This window comes from Dendrobium catenatum, unplaced genomic scaffold (genome assembly GCF_001605985.2).
Source record: "Dendrobium catenatum unplaced genomic scaffold, ASM160598v2 fragScaff_scaffold_1637, whole genome shotgun sequence".
NCBI lineage: Eukaryota > Viridiplantae > Streptophyta > Magnoliopsida > Asparagales > Orchidaceae > Dendrobium > Dendrobium catenatum.
The window spans coordinates 168,930-186,662 of NW_021320099.1; the positions used below are offsets into that span (position 1 = coordinate 168,930).

At 33.3% G+C, this 17,733-nt stretch overlaps 1 protein-coding gene across 2 annotated transcripts in view; it reads right to left on the reverse strand.

Annotated features, from left to right (window-relative positions):
• Positions 1 to 17,733, reverse strand: part of LOC110099523 (receptor-like serine/threonine-protein kinase ALE2) — a 33,224-nt gene that overhangs the window by 12,790 nt on the left and 2,701 nt on the right. The window contains exons 2-7 of one of the 2 annotated variants that reach the window (XM_020826708.2): positions 8,410 to 8,466; positions 7,969 to 8,073; positions 7,821 to 7,886; positions 7,303 to 7,677; positions 6,958 to 7,221; positions 1,998 to 2,387 (exon numbers count right to left, since the gene is read on the reverse strand). In XM_020826708.2, coding sequence (XP_020682367.1) covers positions 1,998 to 2,387; positions 6,958 to 7,221; positions 7,303 to 7,677; positions 7,821 to 7,886; positions 7,969 to 8,073; positions 8,410 to 8,466 — 1,257 coding nt within the window. Of the gene's footprint in view, positions 1 to 1,997; positions 2,388 to 6,957; positions 7,222 to 7,302; positions 7,678 to 7,820; positions 7,893 to 7,968; positions 8,074 to 8,409; positions 8,467 to 17,733 lie in introns of both variants that reach the window. The other variant, XM_020826707.2, reaches the window with a different exon arrangement.

Genomic DNA, 17,733 nt, shown 5'->3' on the forward strand with positions numbered 1-17,733 from the left:
GAAAATACTATAACAGCTCCTTAGCAATTAAAATAGAAAGTCTTATACCATTTAGAGTATTATTTACTCATGTATTTATTTCACACAATATTTTATAGACTTTATGAAGATTATGGATTATATCAAATGGAAATACAATTGTGTATGTAAGAGATCTATATATAACAGCTCCTTAGCAATTAAAATAGAAAGTCTTATGCCATTTAGAGTATTATTTACTCATGTATTTATTTCACACAAGATTTTATAGACTTTATGAAGATTATGGATTATATCAAATGGAAATACAATTGTGTATGTAAGAGATCTATATATATACACAATTGTATTTCCATTTGATATAATCCATAATCTTCATAAAGTCTATAAAATCTTGTGTGAAATAAATACATGAGTAAATAATACTCTAAATGGCATAAGACTTTCTATTTTAATTGCTAAGGAGCTGTTATAGTAAGAAGTCTATGTAACTCACTTATATAGAGACAATCAGGTTATTGAAGTAGCAAAAACATAAATGAATCAGCCTTTTGGTACTAGTTAGGATGATAGAATCGACACTGTAATTGTTTTTTTCCCTTATACCATTAATGTAATATGATTGGACTAGAAAATCTCATATTGAAGTATTCTAATGAAACATGAGGTTTAAATGGTGCTCCTACGATAGATGCATCAGCTATTCACCATGAAGAATATGTTAGGAAATGATATACATTAATTCATGCTCATGCTATCAAAGGTTGACAAATGTATATGCTATAAAATGTCATACCAAAAGTTATAATTATGCCACAATCCATGATTTTGATGTCAATGTTATGATAAATGCTATGATCACTCTATAGTCTACGCTTATAGTATCAATGTTTCTAAATACTGTATGTGATCATGTTACTTCTATGAATATGGTTCCAATGCCATGTCACTTGTTATGATAATGAAATGCCAATTGCTATGTTTATACATAGAAATGCAACACCCAAGCATGTTATATAATTCCTCGTTGATCTTTTTATGCTATAGTTATCAAAATTAAAGTTAAATAAGTACAGAAAATTTTTTGTAGATCTCCATATCATCACATTATTTAAATGATAAATTATTAGCATGCTTATTGCTTCGTATCTCATTGTGTTCATTGTTATTTAGACTGGAGGTTAACCCAATAAGTTATTTATACAGCTCACTTTGATTTATGCTGATGTTGTTTTAGGTAGGTTGATTTAAGGCTAAGGGTGTTAAGAGAGGAATGGTTAAATTAAATACATCCCTAAGTTAAGATTAGTTATGCTTTTGGGTTTTGTTAATATTTAATGGACACAAATTATGTATGATGTGTTATGTAATTATACATGTGATGTATGTATGAAATTATAGGATTGAATATATGGGGACTTTTTTGCTATTATGCTCTAGTAATGATGGATTGGGGAGTGGGTTAAACAATCCCATCAACAGAACAGCCAATTCCCGCCTCAGTTTATCAGATCTCCAGAGCTGGGTCTTGAAACTATAAATCATGTCATTGTGTCCTTGAGGTATCCGGTCTATGTATCAATAATATTTACTTGTAAGATCATAACCTCGTCATAATATCCCAAAAAAAAGGGCATACAATTCCCCTAACATGAGGTCAGAGAAGAGGTTGATTTATCAACATCAAATTTATGATTATTAGAGTATGTTCATATATATCAATGGACTCTAGAAGTTGGTACATCAAACCAAGGCTAACAACGGCACGCACAAAGTAGTAATCTGAAATCTCAAGAACTGTAATAAAACTAGAGTAAAATTTTGTGAAATTCAATTGCCAGCACTTAGCATGCAGTGAATTAAATAAGATGCCAACATCAGTGGGAAAAAAACAAAAATATTTTTGCTAGTAATGAAAGTAGATGTCATGCTAAGACAGTTATTAATTCATTTTAAAACTATTAGCATAAGCTTCCATTTGAAGCATTCTTCCGTGGAGTTGTGAGTTAAAAGCATACCATGCAGATGGGACTCAACACTTCCATTGCGAACAAGTTCATAAACCAGACAGCGTTTATTGCCTTCAATGCATATACCAATCAGTTTGACCAAATTACGATGATGCAGTCTGCTAAGCATTTCTACTTCCCCGATGAATTCTCGGTCACCATTCTGCTCTTTCCTTGTTAGCAGCTTAACAGCAATTTCATCTCCATCCTCCATGATCCCAAGGTAAACACGTCCAAATCCACCTTCACCCAACACTCTCTCAGAACTAAATCTATTAGTTGCTTTCTCCAGCTCAGCTAGTAAAAATGTTTTCACTGAGGATGGGTAAGTAGCCATTGTAGAAACAAGAGACATAGATGTTGAACTTGCAACGCTGCTTTGTATGGTAGTCTTAGCTCCTGTATCACACAAAAAGTATTTTCCAACGGCTTACAATCATTTATTTAATCTAAAGTTAGATAAAATCTATAAATATAAGAATCAATTTCAATATCATGTGAAATCATCAATATAATATGCAGTAAAAGAATCTAGAGAGGGTAAATTTTGAAGTGAATGGGCCATGAAAATGCTCCATTTGAAAATCTTGTCCTCTTTTCATTTTTGAGATTTAACTATATAGAAATAGAAGGGAAAAATCTCATCTAAGAATTCCAAAATAATCTATCCAAAGTAAGGGAAAGAGTAGAAGAGATAAGCATAAAGCAAATAGTATATAACATTAGGATTCTATTTTAAATAGGTCTTTTTCAACTTTTTGACCTATTTTATTCTTTTTGTGAAGAAAAAGTTGTTTTTAATTTAAAAGAGAGGTCAGTTACATCAATCTAATCAATCTAATATCTAATCTAATCCATATATAATGTATTCTTCGATTTAATGATTCTCACCTTAATTAATAGGAAGAACTATTTAAAAATAAAATGGCATATAGTTTTTTTTTGTTTCTCCCTAATATAAAATAAAGTTCTCCTGAATTGTTAATTGAGCATACTCTATTTTTATTTATTCGTTTTCTCCTTTGTTAATAGAGATAATCAATTTATAGAAAGAACTTTTTCTCCCAATTTTATAAGGCTTGGACTAATCTTAAATTAATATAATTTTACTTATTGATCTAATTTCAAATATTGTAACTTTTAAAATGATTATTTAAGTTTTTGGAGCGAGTGGGTGGCTTAACACTGATAATGGCGAATGATCCTATATTGGGATACTTCGTGGTAGCCATCAGCCTAGTAAACCCTAAACCCTAAACCCTAAACCCTAAACCCTGAGAAGATTTTTTTTTTTGGCACTCGCCGTCTTATGGTGAATTCATATGCAATGTTATGGGTGCATTTTATTTTATGAATAAGTTTTTATGTACTATCTTAATAAAATAAATATGATTCGCTCGATTATGAAGGCAATCTGTAATGAGAATGATATTTCGTTTTTGTTTCGCGTTCTTCATCCGTGGTGAATGCTGTCAGAATAATGCTAATTATAGCGAGGGATGAAAATGAGTTTGTTCTGAAGGGTAGACCCTATCCGGAAGAATGTGATTTTGTTCCTTATCCTGAAGGGTTTGTGCCGCCATCATTTAAAAGATTTGAAGCTCTAAAGAATAAGACATATTCATTTAAAAGAGAAGCTATCAAAAAGATCTTTAAAAGCCTTCTCAAGAAAGCAGAATTCAAACTTCCCGAACCAAAAAAGCCAGAAGATGTGGGTAAATCAGGACAACCAAGATATTGCCCATATCATCAAATGATCAGTCATGAGTTAGAGGATTGTATAACTTTCAAGGAATGGCTTGAAAGAAATATCAAAGACGGATTGGTTGTAAGACCCAAAGACTATTTGTTTACCATAGTCAGGGATCCGTTAAATGCATGATTGGTGAGCCTTCTGAATCAATCTCAAAATTAAAATTTGATAATAACTGGGATATAGCTTTACCCCAATCCTCCAAGAAAATTCTAAATAAAATTTATCATTCATCTATTCACGTATCTCAAGGAGTGCAGAGTCCCCCCAGTTGATCTAACAGCTCCTGAAGAAAAAGTTCAGAATAAATTCCTATTGAAGAACCTAAGAAGATATCATCTAGCCAATCTTCAACAGTTCAGAAAGAGGAACTCGAGAATAAAAATAGCAAAGTAAATAATAAAGTAATGGTTTCTTCCAAAGGCAAAGCAAAGAATCTTGTACCTCATTTTACATTGTATAATTTATATTTTGTCCCGTCAGGGGCCAAGAAAGCAATGAAGAAAGATTCATTATATATCTTGTTTATATCTGCTAATGTTCAAACAAATGATGCAACATAAAATAATTTTATAGAACCTAAAATAAACTTAAATGAGTTAAATTAATCTCTTAAATATTTCTCTGATAATGATTCCCATGTCTTTGATACTCAAGATGATCTTATTTGATTAAAAATTGAGAAGTTTTATTATGATAATTCATAAGATGAAGCATTAAAGATAAGTGAATATATTAAATCAAAAGAATCCATGGTCTTTTTCTCTGAAGAGATAGTCCAAATAAATATGTGCAGTAGTAAAGTGTTACCACCATCAATATCTACAACTAGCAAAGGAAAGCAAGTGGCTGATAATCCAAAAACCTCAACACCAATTCAACCAGATTCAGATGTAGCTAATCCAGATATTCCTAAAGTGGATTATGATGTATTAGCACATCTTAGAAAACTGCCAGCAAAACTAAGTATCTATGATACTTTAGTTCTTTCCAAAGAAATGAGGGAGGCTTTAATCAAAGCTTTACTCGATCCAAAGATCTATATAGCTTTGTTAGCATCGATGCAGTTTAAAGAAAAACTGAGTTGCAAAGAAGTCTAAGAAGTTACATTTTCAGACAATGATTTACAGTTTGGAACCTCCAGATCATAATCATATGTTATATATATATATATATATATATATATATATCAATCTCATCTTATCTTTCATTTATTTCTATTAATCATTTATTTTTATAGCTAATAAAATGATATTGCGAGGACTTGATGAAAAAAGTAAGAGGACTTTGGATTCAATTACCTTGCTTTTGGAAGTATAAAATTTAAAAAATCGAAGTCATGTTCCATAAAATTGATTTTGAAACTTCTTTTAATGCTATTTTGAGTAGACCCTATCTACATAAATATAAAATGATGCCTTCCACCCTTCATTAGTGTATCAAATACTCTTATAAGGGAGCAGAGCAATGTATTAAAGGTGATTTGCAACCGTTTTCAATTCATGAAGTCATCATATATGAAGACGCTGCATACAATATGCCTAAAAAGCAAACCGTCTTCTCTAAAAATCTCAAATTGACTGAATAAGCAAAAGAAAGGAAAGAAAGAGAAAAGAAAAAGAAAATGAAAAAAGTAAAGAACTCCGATCTTGAACACGGTGTCCGTTGGTAACCTGCTCCTCACTCACAAAGAGGCGATAGAATGGCTCAACAATCTAGAGGAAGAAGTCGATGATGGCAAAATCGAGTGACAAAAGAAAATGAAAAGAGAAATGTGCAAATAAAGGCGCCTGCAATACATATCGATTTTGAATCTAGTTCAGAGAAGGAATCATATGTGATTGATAAAAAGCCACATGCCTATAGAATATAGGAATAATATAAAACAGTCAAAGTTTAAGATTTCTATAGAAGCTGATAGTGATGAGGACAAGGACCAAGTCACTAGGGAAGCTGATTCAAATCTATCTACTATGGAGAGATTAAAAATGTATGTGAAAAATGTTACCCTTACTCCCTCTCCCAAAGTGATGTAAAAAAGTTAGAGATAAAAGCCTCACTTCCTTTAAACCCAGACACCAAAGCCAACATTTTTGTACCTTCTACTAGTCAAACCATTGAAATTGATGTACCCTTCAATGATCCATTTATGAATGAAATAGTGGAACTCCCTTTTGACTGGCACTCTGTGTAAGCAAGTTTGCCAAGCAAGGTTTAACACCATCAAGTTGGACTAGAGATGAAAATCAACAATTCAAATATTTGTGGAATACAAAATATATATATATATATATGTCAAGACTAGGCATCGGCTTCACTCATTAGTGTTCAATCGGATGTAGATCAAGCCTGTTAAATTTCTATAAACCTTTAAAAAGCTGAAGGACAAACTTCATAAACTTTTAATTGGCATTTGTTGTCAAATCAAAGAGCTGAAAATTACTTCTAATGCAGGGTCCTTTAAGATGAGGATTCGGACAACAATAATCTTATTCAACGGGCATCGTAATTTAATAGTATCAGCTTCATAAAAACAAGCACATCAGGGGGATCAAAGCTAATTTAAGCATTACGGAATTAAAATGGTAACTATCAAGCTAGGATGTCAAGGAAAATGAATAATCTAAACTATTTGTAGCTCATACATATAATGGCATGGCTTTACCATCCCTGCATACTCATGGAATTTGACCTAATAGATTATTTATAGTTGACAAGAAAAAAAAAACAGACTGAAGCTTTTTTGCAGCAAAACTTCCTAGTTATTGATGATCGATATGACGGATAGAAATCTGTTCAGATATCTAAATGTTCAACTATCAAATGCTAAAAGATACACTTTAATTTCCAAAAAAAAAACACTTTTAAATCAACATGACTGTTACAAACAAAATTAGTTATTTGTGTAGAGGTGTTTCAGTTGCAATGGGAGAAAATATAAGTCAATTATGTTAAGCTTTTGCATATATGTTGTGGTAATTTGTTAGACGTCATTTTAACCCAAGCCATCTGAGCTAAAGGATATTCCTGACTCGAAAAATCTAGTGCACATATACATTACCATGCAATTGATGCATATATTTATTCTGAAAATGTAGGTTTCATTTCGAGAGAGAGATGTAAGAAGCTTATGATATTGAGCAAAATTTACCAAATTTGAATTAGGGCAAGGTTAGCTTGTGGGTGAAAACTTCGCAATGAAAAATATCAACATACCAGATCTCTTAGCCAAAGGGGCAACACCAGAACTGCTACTAGTAGGATGCTGTTCCAGCTTCCTCAATTTCAAGATTATTAAAACCACTCCAATGCAGACTGAAATAAGCAAAAAAGAGGAAAGAGAAACTAAAACAATTATCCTATCGTTCATGTTCTCTTTGTTGCCTGCAGGTACCTTTGCTGTAAATGGGTATTGCTGACTTCCCATGGGGCTGATACCCGACAATCCCCAAGGCATGGGTGGTGGAGAGGAAGGAAGCCCTGTTTATATCAAGTAATTAAAACAATATAGGGATGCGATCAATTATGGACATAGCATAAAGAAGATATTTAACAGAATACCTGGATAATGAACAGATATAACTTGGTAATCGCCAAAATTGGATGTGCTTATTCGAACCTTTTTCTGCCAAAACCTTTCATATATAATAAAAGCAGTCATTTTGTCAAATTTTTCACCCAAAGGCACCAGGTAAATTGAAATTGTTGTCTTGTCTTGACTATAGATACTCGCATCAGCACCCATGATTCGAACTTGACTTTGCTTCAGAAATGTACCAGCTGCTACCTCAATTTCAAGTTCTGCTATCTCAGGAAACAGTAAAATCGGAGCTACCCCTACATCAATAACCACTTTTATAGGGTAAACACAACCACAAGGTGAACCGATTGGTGTCCGAGTAAAGGGATCAGAGCATGTTATTCTATCACAATTTTCTGCAGAATAGAGAATAAATTCAATCAAGCATGTCAATTCAGCTCAAGATGAGCAACAGAAAGAACTGCTGCAAATAAAAAGTACTAGATTGGCAACACAAGTTAATAAGCCTTCGATATGGCCAAATCAAATGGAATTTTACCTTTTGGAGGAGAATATGGGGATGGTGAAACTTTATGATGTTTCTTTGCACGGGCATGCCTTTCAGCTTTTCCTGAAACGTGTTAAATTTTCAAATAGAAACTATGAAACAGAGAAATCACCAGTGAAAATAGATCAAATACCACTACCTCTTGGTGGAATTTTTGGTGAAGACTTTGGTGCCCATGGTGCCATGGCCCAATTTTCAGGTACCCTGGATGGAGCCATAGTCAGGCTAACAGGTATTGGTTTCACTGCAAACAGTATCCTGACAAACTTAAAAAGTAGTTTTTGATAATGGATTACAGTTACCCATACATTTATACAGAAAAGAGAGAACTTAGCATTATAGGCATTATTGATATCCTATGCATACAAAAAATAAAGAAGGTTTTTGCGAATTCACCAATGAGACGTGTTTTTCAAAAAAATGAAAAAAAAAACATGAGTTAAATGTGATAAAAGCATATGCATGAAGAATATGGTAGACAAACTCAAATACAAAAGCAGTTTAAAAAAATTGACATCATCTGCAATTACAAATGTTGTTAAGAACATATGTTTTAGTGGGAAAAAGGACTGTTCTGTACTTGGTTGCTCCTTTGATCTGAAGAGAAAGTAAGATTGAAGTCCATATGAAGCAACCCCTGCCAAAAAAAGAAAAAAACTACGTCATATGCTAAAAAATTTCTATTTCTTATATAAAATCAGTAATATAGTTGGTCCCAGATAGAAATTACAGAAACATTGCAATGCAGGAAAACGATGTGAAAGGATTTATTGATCAAGATGGATGTCTTATGTAGAAATAATATTACCAAACCATCACCAAATAGTAAAGGAAAAAGAGTTGACAAAATTAATTGAAACAAAATGAAAGATAAAGAATGATGATGGGGGTTGCATGGTGGGACCTTAAGATCATTAATGTGATCAATTGGTGAATACGGGGCACTATTCTAATATAATTAGAATAGTTAAGATTAATTTTTATAGTGGAATTATTTTTAAGTTGGATGAAATTTGGAGGTAAGTTACAAGCTCTGTAACCTATCTAGAAAATGAAAATCTAACTTTTACCAATTGATTCTCCCTCCATAGATGTTCAAATCTAAAAATTTGGGCTTGATTTCAAGGTGATGTTGTCAAATTTATTTTTGGAAGGTTTGGCAGGCATTGTAAAACCAGCAAAAGCCATTTCAGACTTCGCACGCTTTTCAAAGCGCCGCGACGTACTTTAAGTGAAAAATTCGAAGTTGTCGGATTTCGACGCAAATAATTTTATAAAATAGAGCGCGAAATTTCGATCGATTTGGTATAAAGGACTTATATGTAATCTCGCTTAAATTAGGAGATATAATTGTTGGAAGTTAAGTAATACCCAAACTACCCCTAAGCTTTTAAAATGCCGGAATTACTTAAGTGAGGGCATAAGGGTCTTTTGGCTTTTCCCATTTCTCCCTATTAGGCCAAACCGAGCCCTCCTTCTCCCCCATTCGCACGAACCGAGCGGAACCAAGGGGCGTGAGGCGCGGGTAGGAGCGGCGACGGGTTCTTCGGCGGCGGCTCCGGCGGCGGTTTCCGGCGGCCAAAAGGATTTGGTTATGATTTCGTGAAGAATCAGTAAAAATCAATCATTCTAATTACAAATGGTCAAAGAAATGCCTTAGATGTGATATGAAAGTTTAGAGATTTTTTTATAGCTTTAGTCTTTTTTGGGGAATTTATATGTGACTGAAAAGAAAAAAACAGGATAGAAATAATAAACAGACTTGAAAACTGATTATCTAGGAATTTAACTAGAACTACCTTAAATAAATTTAGGATTATTGTAATATGAGATGTGAACTAATGATCTGGAGAATTTGGTGGAATTTTATTAAGTATTGGTTGGTCAAACATAAAAAAGGAACAAAACTAATCTAATAAAGTAAGATATCTTGGCAAAGTCTAGTAGGTAGGATTAGACTTGGAATAAGAGAGAGAATTAAAATTTAAAATTTTTTATGATGGATTACACACACTTGAACAAAATGATAGAAACTTATTGTAAAAATAAAATGCATAAAATTAAAAACAACGCACCACAGTAAAAAAAACCAAGAAGATTACCCAATCTTCTTGGAATGGCTGGCCATCAAACATTCTAGCCCTTTAGAATTCAATCCAAAATGTGTATGCACAAACAATAATCAATTCATTTAAGTCTTAGAACATTTTATACAAATTGTTGTAATAATTAAGTGCAGAAAATTAAAAACTATTTACCACAATAAGCCAAGAAGATTACCCAATCTCCTTGGAATGGTTGGCCATCAAGTATTCTAGCCCTTTGGAATTAACTCCAAAATGTGTAAGCACAATAATAATCACTTCATTTAAGTCTTAGAATGTTTTATACAAGTAAAACATATATGAAGAGACACATCCCTTCATTTAAATTCAAAAACAAAGAGGGAAAGGAGAGGAGAGAGAGATTGGTCTCTTAATTGAGCTAGCTAGCAATCACCATAACTACTCCCTCCCTCAGTTTGGTTATGCCACCACTCTCTAGCCAATTGCTTGGCTGGCCACATTACTCTCTAGCCACTTAACTCCACACTCCCAAGCACTTTTACACATAAAATAGCTATTTGACACTTAAAGTCCACATAATTCTAAGTCATTATACACATACAATTTTTAAACATGAAAAAAAAATGAAATGATATAAATCATTATAGCTCCTTCATAACTGGAGCTTTATATGCTTTTGCCCTTGATTTGGTGATAGGGTCACCTCCATGTGCTACATTATTTCCATTAGACCCTAAAGAATTTTTCTCTAAAGGGTTAAATATCTAAGTAGTTAGCTGACAGGTTTGGAGCTAGCTTCTCCAAATCCTCATTGGTCAGCCAAGTATCCATCTCACTAGGATCCTATGATCACCACTGATCCTCTTCATATGTGATGATGCGGTCCACTTCAAAAGATGAGTGTCAATTTGGCTCCTACAGAGAATGGTCAGGTGTTCCTGAAAAAGAGGTTTTTGTATATTTGGAAATTGGATAACTGCTTTATATCATATAAGATCTTTCACATTAAAAATTGGGCCGATAAACATATCTTTTGACAATTCAATAGCATATGCATGTGTCAAATTTCCTAATAATCTCAAATGTCCCACATAACCTAACCTATAACTTTCTAAATTACACTGAAAGGATAATTCTCAAGCAGGATTCTTATTGACATGTTATCTCCAACATTAAACTCCTTAAAAGTTTTATTTTTATAGAAAGGATACAAAATGAGTATATAAGTGAATAGGTTGGAGTAGCTCCAGTGGAAAAAGATTGGAGAGTGTCGCCTTAGATGGTTTGGTCATATAAAATGACGGCCTTCCAATGACCCGGTTAGGAAAGTAGATGTATTAGATTTGACTTATGTTAAAAAAGGTAGAGGTAGACCTAAAAAGACTTAGTTAAAAAATATTAGAAATAACCTTTCTTTATTAGATTTAAATGAGAATTTAACTTTTAACAGGGCACAATAGAGAAAAAGGATTCAAGTAGCCGATCACATATGGTGGGATAAAGGGTTGATGTTATTGTTGTTATTGTAGCACAAACTTATTGGCCTGCGCATATTGCTTGTTTTTTATTCAATTATATTCTTATATAATTTGTTGATCATAATTTTCATGTTCAATTTAATGTTCGATGATGCTAAAGAGAAAATATTATGAAGACTATGAAATATCAGAGATGAGAGCTTGAAGCCTTTTAAGATTTATTTATTTATTTTTGCTTTATTATGAAATTTTCTTAAATATTTTAATATTTTCAGTTAGATTTTCTGAAATAGTGTGATGATATACTAAAATAGTGAAATTTATGTTTTTTTTTGCTCTAGTTTTTTTAATTTGAGATTCATTTACTTTATTTATGTTTTATTTTAAGTGTAATTTGATAAGCAAGAGTAATGCATAGCAATTTTATATTTATTTAAGTTTTAATTCATATTTAATTATGTCATTTAAAGAAAAATGTATTAGTTGAAAATATACTTTATCAATAAATTGTAAGTAAAATTCTTTTTAAAAAAATGACATTTATAATTTAAAATCAAGAAATATATTGCAATTTTACATTTACTTAAGTTTTAATTTCATATTTAATTACTTTATTTAAAATGAATAGTTAATGTATCGGTTGACAATATATTTTCTATAAATTGTAAGTAAAATTCTTTAAAAATGACATTTATAATTTATAATGAAGAAATTGAGCTCAATAAACGAGTCAAGCTAAAGCAACCAAGCCGAGTTCGAGCTTGAATTCCTTTTCAAAGTGTCGAGTTCGTGCCCGAGCTCAGTGGAAATTAAACTAGCTCAACTCGATAAGCCGACTACTTGACTCAACTCAACTCAACTCGTTTACACCCTTAATATCACCCTCTCTAGTCATTTGCTTGTTCGACCACATCACTTCTTAACCACTTAATTCCACTCTCCCTAGATCTTTTAGACAAAAATAGCCATTTAACACATAATGTCCACACAATTCTAAGTCTTTATACACAAACAATCCATAAATATAAAATACATTAAAAAATAATATGAAATGATGTAAATCATTATGGCTCCTTTATAGCTTGTGTTTCATATGCTCTTGACTTTGACCTGGTAATAGGGCCACCTCCATATGCTATATCAAATAATTAAAATGGCAAGATGCGAGTCCATCTGGTTCTTTTCAAGCTTTACACATGGAATCAAAGGAATTCACATCCATTGCAAATAATTTTTACTTTTCCACTAATCATGACATAATTGACTTGTCCTAAGAAATCATATTATAGAGCAGGATTCTCTATGACAAGCTGACCAACTCAACAACAAATGTCTAATATAACCATAAAAACAACAAAAGGGCTATGAAGTACAAAAGACATTGAATTCAAAAATAAGCGTTCCTATCAAATCTCCTAGCTGCAATGTTCTCTAACTCGGAGAGTAAAAGTCACAATATACCAGACGTGAGAAGCACGAACTATGAATAAAATTTCAGAAAATTAATGGCAAAGTTGCCTGAAGGAAGCAGCAACGATCTCATCTAGAAGTGATAAATATAGAGATTTGACTCTGATATACTCTTAGTAAAACAAAAAACTCGTATAGACATCAAAATCAAATACAAACTTGAAAAATTCTTCAATTAGGTACAATTATTTATCGTGGAAAGGAAGTCTAATAATAATGTCTATAGACAAGTCCAAGGCATAAACATTGAAACAATGGGTTAAAACAACCTAATCTAAGAAGGCATAGATGCTTTGACAAAATAGTTTCTAGCAAGGAGGAAATATAAATTGTGTAGTACACTATTCAATATCCCTATGTTGTAAAAGATGAAAAAACTAATAATAATAAATTTAAATTATGGGTTGCACTAAAAGTCACCACTAGAGTTTAAGTGATTAAAAGTTGAACATATATATATAGTGTGTGTGTGCGCGCTCGCTCGCAAAACTAGTTGTTAAACACGATTTAGGAGTCAAGTGTTTAAAATAAAATAGTTGTGGGTTTCAATTTAAATTCAAATTTAAAAATAATGGCATGCATGATATGATAGTTAAGTATTAATTAAAATAGTTAGTTCTAAACTAATTTACGTTATGTGTCATATTCAAATTTAAAAGTAATGATTTCTGTGATGTAATAATTAGCTTTAAAGTATGTTTGAATTCAAATTCAAATTGTCCCATCAAATGTCAACTTCTGCACTCAAGCACAATAGTAGCATATATAAAAATATATCAACTAAAATAAGCATTACATTATTATAACCCCAAAAATATTAGGCACATAAGCAATGACTATAAAATCTTCATCATGAATGGCATTCCAGTTCCTAAAGTCCACAACTTAACACATGCGACGAACAACAAGGCAATAGAACAGGATAAATGAAAGAAAATGAAGAAAAGCATACAAGTTTTCAAGGTGATAAACTAGAAGTATACCATAGAGAAGGAATGTTCAATAAAATTAAAAAACATACCAATAAGATTCTCCAAAAGCTTACTATCATAACTAAAAAAGTAAAATAGACATATCATGGAGGCTGACAGCTTTTTTTAAAAAAACGTAAGAAAATCATTAGTCTTCCAAAATTGGAGTGAACAAGGTAAACTATGACAAAAAGTTTAATGAAAAAAAAACATAAGAATAATACCTGTGAATGCAGGGATACAACTCAACATATAGTCTATGATTTTCCTATTAGTTGAAAAGCTAAGAAATCAAGAACCAAATACAAAATCTCAAGGGAGCGTTGAATTTCATGCAAATTAGCAATTTAAATGGGTAATCAGTTAATGTTAAAATATGAGGGTTCTCAAATAAGATAACAGCTTTAGAATGTTTGAGGTGCTTAAAATACAACTCTTCTTACGGTCCTGCTTGGGCAGGTAAGAAGGTGGCATAATTAGCTCCTCATTTTGCTTAGCACTTAAAAGATGCCGCTAAATGGAGTTATAGTGTTGGTAGTTGTGGCTCACACTTACCTTCTTATAGAACCACATGAACTCCTTTAGTAAAACAGCTATGTGCACTAATATATTTTCCTTGCTTTTGGAAAGATATGCTTTGCTCTCTCCTATAATTAACAGTATCTCTATCGCACAAATAAGGATTCCCTAGAACTACATAACATATCTTAGCGAACCACATCATGGATAAATTCAACTATAAATTTTCCATTGAAGGCAATTTTATAGTGCATTGCTTATCCACAGAACAAGGTTTTCTTCTCAATGATTTCTTCATCATTTTCCCACCTATAAAAATCAGAATTCATAGTTCTTCATGTTGGTCCCTTTGCCTCAAATGCCATCGTTTGGATTTTATTTTCCAATAACTTCCTCACCATCAAATGAAGATCGGAAACTTTGTTTTCCAAGGATGAAACCTTGTCTTCCACGGATGAAACCTTATCTTCTACGGAGGAGATTCAATCTTCCACCGTGGATTTTATTTGGCTCATCTCTCCTTAAAAACATTCTTCCAACGCATCTACCTTCTTAGCCGCCATCAAAAATTCTGATTTTTGCTCAAAAAATCAACAAGGTTTTCTTCCTCCGAATGGAATTTCACTGCTGAAATTTCAGAAAAATCAGCCCCCGGCGGTCCAAGGACTTACTCTGATACCAATTTGATAGGAAATACTTGAGTTCGCTAGTAGCCCTAATGGGAAATACTTGAACTCACAAGCAAACCTAACAATAATTGGTAAAAACAGTGAGAAATACGCAATAATTGCGATGAAAACAATCCAAAACAGTAAATTATATTATAGGAATCAAATCATGACAAGCATAAAGCAAAGATACAATTGATCCTCAATTCGAGAGGAGGATCGTTCTCTTCCAATCTCTAGACGATGAGTTTAGAGCCCAAGTGATGCAATCAAAATTTAGATTAATGGGCATTTGTTAGTAGGCTGAAATTAGCTAAATGGGCATGGCCCGTATTTCTTTGGATGTTTGGTGATTGGGGTGTTATGGCTGAAAAGGGGCTAGCTTTTTTAGCACTTGGCTGCTCGGTTCTTGAGCATGTCGTGCTCTTTCCTTGGTGTCTGTTGGGCTCCTGGCTGTTCTGATTATGGCTAGCTGTTGGGTTGCTTGTCCATTCGGTTCTTGGGCTGGCCGTGCCTTTTTTCTTGGGTTTATTCCCTCTGTTTTGGTTGGCTAATTTGGGCGGCTTCTTTGGGTGACTATTGGTTTCTTTTTCCTATTTATAGGGTTATTTTCTACTGGACATGCAGGAGATATGGACTGATTTTTGGAAATAAAACCAGAGGGTTTTGTAATAGCTTACGAGCTATTGTCTTCTCCTTCTCTTGTTCTTCTAATTCATCTCAGATTTCTATCTACTTCTTCTCTCCACAAGTTACCCTTCCAATTGTATCTTTCATCTCTAAACTAAAAGTAACGTTATCTTGTTGCAAGTTTCTTTTTTAGTTTGTGATATTTTCTAAATTATATCAATTTGGTATCAGAGCCCTTGGTTAGTGTGGGAGTCTTTTTCTTTATAAAATAATAATAATAATAAAAGCAATCATAATGGAACCTCATCTAGAAGGCATTGAATCTGTTGATGGTGAAAATCGTCCAACAAATCTTGAAGAAAGAATTCCAACAAGCCGCTGGGTTCTGTCCCAAGGTAGTTCTACCAATCCGATCCAAAATTAATTATATAAAATTTAGGTGAGAATGAGCTTGTGTACAGAAAAATACGAGAAGAGAAAGCGAATTCTTCAAGCCTAGTTTAAGCAAGAAAGAAAAAAAATCCAAAGAAAGTACGCAACTTTAATTCGGGAGTTAGATAAGGCTCATTCGACGCGTAAGGGAAGTTCATATTAGAACTCATCAGGAGATGAGAACTCTATCCCAGGGGAGAATTGATGCAATCAAAATTTAGATTAATGGGCATTTGTTAGTAGGCTGAAATTAGCTAAATGGTCTTGGCCCATGTTTCATTGGTTGTTTGGTGTTTGGGGTGTTATGGCTGATTGGGGGCTAGCTTTTTTAGCACCTGGCTGCTCAGTTCTTGAGCATGTTGTGCTCTTTTCTTGGTGTCTGTAGGACTCCTGGCTAATCCGATTCTGGCTGACTGTTGGGTTGGTTGTCCGTTAAGTTCTTGGGTTGGTCGTGCCATTTTTCCTGGGTTTATTTCCTCTGTTTGGATTGGTTGATTAGGGCAGCTGCTTTGGGTGACTATTGATTTCTTTTTTCTATTTATAGGGGTTATTTTTCTATTGGATATGTAGGAGATATGGACTGATTTTTGAAAATAAAACCTGAGGGTTTTGTAATAGCTTGCAAGCTATTGTCTTCTTCTTCTCTTCTTCTTCTAATTCGTCTCGGATTTCTATCTACTTCTTCTCTCCACAAGTTACCCTTCCAATTGTATCTTTCATCTCTAAACTAAAAGTATTGTTATCTTGTTGCAAGTTTCTTTTTTAGTTTGTGCTATTTTCTAGTTTACATCACCAAGAAATCAAAGAGAGCTCCAAGAGAAACAATAATCATGCATCACCCTAACCCTAATCTCCCCTTTCATATTTAAGGCATACAATTACAACAAGAAGCCAAATGACCTCCTAGCCCTTGCCGCCCCCTCCTTTGGCTCCTAAATTTGAATTTGAACTCTAGTTGATACAATCAAAAATTCACATAGAGTATCTTGATTGCCTAAAAACAACTGTCTATCATTGAAGATAAGAAAATACCATAAACAGACAAAAAAATAACACTTAAACAAAACATAACTTAACTTTCATATTATAAAGACGAAGCATACAAACTTATATCATAAAACACCTAAAACTGCTTTTATATCGCTTAAGAAGAAAGATACAAATTGGGTGTTAACTTGCGGATAGAAAAATTAGATAAGAAGCCCGAGACGAAGTCATAGATAGGAGAAGAGAAAGGGGGACATAGCTCGCAAGCTTTCCCAAGAAAAACCCTCATGTTTTGTTCCAAAAATACTCACATAATCTCTCTCTTTTTTTTTCTTACAAATCAACACACATATAGGTAAAAAGAGGAAGCCAAACAACCCCAAATAACTCCAGCCGAACCAATCAAGAAAGGGGGAAACAAAAGGCCAGCAGGCGGCTCCAAGAGCAGCAGCCGAAGGGACCACACGGGGGAGAGGAACGGGCAACCACAGGGAACCGAAACAGCCAGCCATGGGACAGGAGCCAGGCGGAGGAACCGAACGGGCAACAGAGAGGGGGAGAAGAACCAGGACTTGCATTATAAGCTAACAAGCCATTCCAAATAACATAATGAGCTGAATTTAGAATAAAAACACAGCAGCTCACCAAAGGGATAGCCCAAACCAAAAACAACTAAGCCTAAA